Source organism: Saccostrea cucullata, unplaced genomic scaffold (assembly GCF_032062105.1).
Source record: "Saccostrea cucullata isolate Sc308-1 unplaced genomic scaffold, CSIRO_AGI_Scuc_v1 ctg3722, whole genome shotgun sequence".
Classification (NCBI taxonomy): Eukaryota; Metazoa; Mollusca; class Bivalvia; order Ostreida; family Ostreidae; genus Saccostrea; species Saccostrea cuccullata.
In genome coordinates this window covers 116,142-121,409 of record NW_026919432.1, presented here as the reverse complement: position 1 = coordinate 121,409, position 5,268 = coordinate 116,142, and the positions used below count along the sequence as shown (strand labels likewise).

Below are 5,268 nucleotides of genomic sequence, written 5' to 3'. Positions count from 1 at the left end.
TGGGCAGATGCCGTTGAAGAGCAGGAGAGACTTATGGAGGTGACTAGAGAGTAAAATGCATAGACATGTAGTAGATTTGTCACAAAATTTATGATTAAAATAAGGGAAGAAAATTTATTTTGAAATTCAAATGATTTCTTTATTGGCATGCTTGTTATAAAATTATAAAACAAAGTTTAAAATTGCCACTCTTTAAAAAATAGAAAAAAAAAAGGTTATCTGTAAAGGTGGGCATGGTCATTTTATTTACTTTGATATTTTAGGCCCAAAAGCAACAAGAAGACATGGAAAAAGTGCTGAATAAAGAGATAACAGGAGAACAGTCAAAGAGCAATCTAATATCAACACATCATATAGTTTTGACATACATTTCAATCCTTCTTAATTTTATGTAGAGCTAGTATTGAGATTACCAGAATAACTTAAACATTGTATTTCTCTACACAGAGAGGAAACAGATTTTAGCGATGAACCTGTTAAAGATTGGGTAAGTCATTTCTGAGTTACTTTTTAAAATTATTCTTGATTTAAAATTGATAAAAATCCTGAACATAATTATATATCACCATATACATGACAAAAGTCCCACACTCTATGCCCTTATTTATTATTTCCATGTAGATGTACCAGTATTTATTCTTTACTTACAGAGAACAAAGCTTCAGATTTTGAAGTTTGACCATTCATGGGCAGAGAGAGTTGAGGAAGAGGAAAGAAGAACTGAGGTATTTTAGTCCATTCAAATTTATTCAATGGGGGTTTCAATGATGCATACCACTGTTTAACTTTGGGTAATTTTGCCTTTGTTTTATTTACAGTTAGCTAAAACTGTGGGACAGAGAACTGGAGTGGAGAGAAACAGACTTGAGCAGACTCATAGAAGAAAACAGAAAAAACAACTTCAGGTACTGATTCAATTTATTGTTATGGTCTTTTAATTTCAGTGACATTAGAATATTTTTGATTTTGTACTGTAAATAATTTATAGCTCTGTACTTGGATTAAACAAAATCTGACTGAAGATAATTAATTAAATTTAAAATAAACAATTTTAACAAAATCTTTTCTTTTTAATTTGAATTTTTGGCACCACAATTTGTTTATAATATATTTCATCATTCTATAGACTTGAAAATATAATAATAAAAACATCATTGCAAAAAATGTTTACAATACATGTATTGATCTTATCCACACTGTCCTTCATTAAATACATGGATGTCACTAATGTTTCAGTGTCTAGTGCAGTACAAAAACCCCTTTTCATTTTTTAGGGAAAAGAGATATGATGCAAAGAAGCTGCCAAACACTTCAGTAAAAAGACAAAACTATTCTCGCAGAATAAAACAAGAGGTAAAGTGTTCATTCTTACATACAGATAACAGTTCATGTATAAATGAATAAATGTACATTATACATGTTTATATTAATTTATCAGGAACATTTTTTCCTTCTTGAATTTCTTTTAACTGATTATTTTCTTGCATTCAGTAAAACAAGACAATAAAATTACATCTATGTACCTATTTTTTTTTTAGATCTTCAAACCACCTTCAACAGAACAAAGAAACAATGTGAATGAATATCACAAGAGAGATTTTCTTAAAGAGGGCCTAAAAATTACAAACGCTGGTCTAACAGAAAAACAGTCTCCCATGGAAAGGATAAAGTTAGCAGAGCTAAGAAAAGCAGATAAACAGGTTATCCCAGCAGAAAAGAAGTCAACCGAGCTTATCACAGAGGAAAAGAAGTCAGTCCAGCTTATCACAGAGGAAAAGAAGTCAGTCCAGCTTATCACAGAGGAAAAGAAGTCAGCCAAGCTTATCACAGAGGAAAAGAAGTCAGCCAAGCTTATCAAAGAGGAAAAGAAGTCAGCCGAGCTTATCACAGAGAAAAAGTCAGCCAAGCTTATCACAGAGGAAAATTCTTCTGAGCTTATCACTGAGGAAAAGTCAGCCAAGCTTATCACAGAGGAAAAGTCAGCCAAGCTTATCCCAGAGGGAAAGTCAGCCCAGCTTATCACAGAGAAAAAGAAGTCAGCCAAGCTTATCACAGATGAAAAGAAATCAGCCAAGCTTATCACAGATAAAGAGAAGTCAGCCGAGCTTATCACAGATGTAAAGAAGTCAGCTGAGCTTATCATAGAGGAAAAGAAGTCAGCCCAGGTTATCACAATAGAAAAGAAGTCAAAGAAGTCAGCCAGAGAGGAAAAGAAGTCAGCTTATCACAGAGGAAAAAAAGTCAAGTCATCACAGAAGAAAAGAAGTCAGCCCAGCTTATCACAGAGGAAAATAAGTCAGTCGAGCTTATCACAGAGGAAAAGTTAGCCGAGCTTATCAGAGAGGTAAAGAAGTCAGCCGATCTTATCACTGAGGAAAAGTCAACCCAGCTTACCCCAGAGGAAAAGTCAGCCGAGCTTATCACAGAGGAAAAGAAGTCAGCCAAGCTTATCACAGAGGAAAAGTCAGCCCAGGTTATCACAGAGGAAAAGTCAGCCGAGCTTATCATAGAGGAAAAGAAGTCAGCCGAGCTTATCACAGAGGAAAAATCAGCCCAGCTTATCACAGAGGAAAAGTCAGCACAGCTTATCACAGAGGAAAAGTCAGCCCAGCTTATCACAGATAAAAAGAAGTCAGCCCAGCTTATCACAGATGAAAAGAAGTCAGCCAAGCTTATCACAGATGAAAAGAAGTCAGCCCGGCTTATCACAGAGGAAAAGAAGTCAGCCCAGCTTTTTAAAAAGAAATTGAAGTCAGCCCAGCTTATCACTGAGAAAAAGTCAGCCCAGCTTATCACAGAGGAAAAGTCAGCCAAGCTTATCCCAGAGGAAAAGTCAGCCGAGCTTATCCCAGAGAAAAAGTCAGCCCAGCTTATGTTAGAGGAAAAGTCAGCCCAGCATATCACAGAGGAAAAGTCAGCCCAGCTTATCACAGAGGAAAAAAAGTCAGCCGAGCTTATCACAGAAGAGAAGTCAGCCGAGCTTATCTAAGAGGAAAAGTCAGCCCAGCTTATCACAGAGGAAAAGAAGTCAGCCGAGCTTATCACAGTTGAAAAGAAGTCAGCCGAGCTTATCACTGAGGAAAAGAAGTCAGCCCAGCTTATCTCAGAGGAAAAGTCAGCCCAGCTTATCACAGAGAAAAAGTCAGTTGAGCTTATCAAAGAGAAAAAGATGTCAGCCCAGCTTATCCCAGAAGAAAAGTCAGCCGAGTTTATCACAGAGGAAAAGTCAGCCCAGCTTATCACAGAGGAAAAGTCAGCCAAGCTTATCACAGATGAAAAGAAGTCAGCTGAGCTTATCACAGAGGAAAAGAAGTCAGCCGAGCTTATCACAGATGAAAAGAAGTCAGCTGAGCTTATCACAGAGGAAAAGATGTCAGCCCAGCTTATCACAGAGAAAAAGTCAGTTGAGCTTATCACAGAGAAAAAAAAGTCAGTCCAGCTTATCCCAGTGGAAAAGAAGTCACCAAACCTTGGATCATCAACAGATCCAGAATGTCTGAAGGTGTCAAGGAATCAAGATACTCCAATCATTACAGAGAAATCATTATTGCTTGAGGTATTGCATAAAATTTTCAAAACTTATATAATTATTTATTTAATCTATAAAGTGAAACGGAAGGAAATTTTAAGAGGTGCCTGTCTAAATTGAATATTTCTTTTCTATCTTTTCACAGATTTTTTTTAATACTAGTATATTTGTTGTATGGAATTCTTACACTATATGTACATGTGTATGAAATAGCAATGTGACAATTCTACATTTCCCAGCGTCTGAAGAAAGACATTGCTGATGAATACATTAACAGTGATAATGAACGTGAAGATGATGATTACGATGATGATGATGGCCTGTTTGGCCCTAGAAAGCTCTTCTTCTTTGGTGTTGACTATTTTAAGGTAAAATTTCTGTTTAATGACCTTAAACCCAAATTTTATTTTTATTTTGTTTGTGGATAAAATTATTTAATCTTTATGGGTTATTTTTTATCTTAACTTAGTGTACATGTATTAAATTTGTTTTAGGGTGCTAAAAAATCCATTTGGTGAAAACAAACAAAAGCTTGATGGAAGGACAGAAGAATAGTTTGGAGGAAAACCGAAAAAAATGTTATATAAATGTAATAAATGTCAGTTATTTACAGAATCAAGTGTTAAATATTTATAATTTCATATAATCAAAATAAGGTACAGAGGTGTATTTAGTATGTTGTTCAATAAGAATTACATGTGTACAGATTATATGTAGAAAAACTCGGAATGCACATGACCATATACATGTTTGAAAAGAGATACAATTAAGAATTTGCCTGATGAATGAAGTGACAAAGTCTTGGGAATTGAAGGATGATTTTCTTGTTCTTAATTGTCAAGGAATTTTTGCTTGGTAACCCCGTTCACCTAAAAATGTTTGATTGTGCAAAAACGAAAATTACTAGTAAAGTGGAATTGTTTCCTGCCGCCCTGTCAGCTTAAGGAAGCTCTGAACACTGCACACCAAAGAGCTCTATTTATAGGGTAGTTTTATGCAGTTATCTAGAGTGATTTGCCCTTAGATGTAAGACTAAAAAAATCGTTATTTACATTTAATGACATGATTTGAAATAGATTAAGATATTTTTAGCATTGTATAAGACCAAGAGTAAGAAGTCTTATTAATTATTATGTCTCCCCTTCCAAAGGGGAGACATATTGTTTTTGTCGATTTTCTTATTCTTCTCATTATTTTTCTTCATCCAAATTTTGTCCAGGCCGTAACTTGAATACCCTTTGACCTGAAGACTTCATATTTAAAATATAAATAGATGACCTTGAGGAGGAGTGTATGCCACCATTTTTTTTTTTACCTTGATCTATTTATAAGGTCAAGGTCAAACGTTTACATTAAAATAGACTTTTGGCAATAGCTTCACTACCCTTTAATATTAGGACTTCAAACTTATAATATAGAAAGAAGACATTAAATACAAGATGTAGTGTACCAGAACACGATTTGACCATAACTTGAGATACCTTTGACATTTAGACTTCAAACTTGGAATATGCAGAGGACACGTAGAAGAAGGGTGTATGTGATCAACATTTTTGACCCTGATCCAATGTTTATAAGGTCAAGGTCAAACTTTAACATCAAAATAGAGTTTAGGCCATAGCTTGAATACCCTTTGATATTAGGACTTCACACTTTAAACATAGAAAGAAGACATTAAATACAAGATACAGTGCACCAGAACTTTGACCTTGACCCCTTTCTTTGTTCAAGGTCAAATA

The 5,268-nt window shown here is 34.9% G+C and overlaps 1 protein-coding gene across 1 annotated transcript; it reads left to right on the top strand.

Moving 5' to 3' along the window:
- Positions 1–1,227: 1,227 nt before the first annotated feature.
- LOC134231442 (caldesmon-like) lies at positions 1,228–2,989 on the top strand. The gene is made up of 3 exons (XM_062713407.1): positions 1,228–1,353; positions 1,539–2,265; positions 2,316–2,989. The coding sequence occupies exons 1-3, from the start codon at positions 1,228–1,230 to the stop codon at positions 2,987–2,989; spliced, it is 1,527 nt and encodes a 508-aa protein (XP_062569391.1).
- The last annotated feature ends 2,279 nt before the right edge of the window (positions 2,990–5,268 follow it).

What these genes read in the sequence shown, in the direction of transcription:
- LOC134231442 (XM_062713407.1), top strand. Translation starts at nt 1,228, where the DNA reads ATGTTTCAGTGTCTAGTGCAGTACAAAAACCCCTTTTCATTTTTTAGG. An exon ending in CTCGCAGAATAAAACAAGAG is followed by an intron (nt 1,354 to 1,538) that starts GTAAAGTGTTCA and finishes TTTTTTTTTTAG; the next exon opens with ATCTTCAAACCACCTTCAAC. An exon ending in GTCATCACAGAAGAAAAGAA is followed by an intron (nt 2,266 to 2,315) that starts GTCAGCCCAGCT and finishes AGCTTATCACAG; the next exon opens with AGGAAAAGTTAGCCGAGCTT.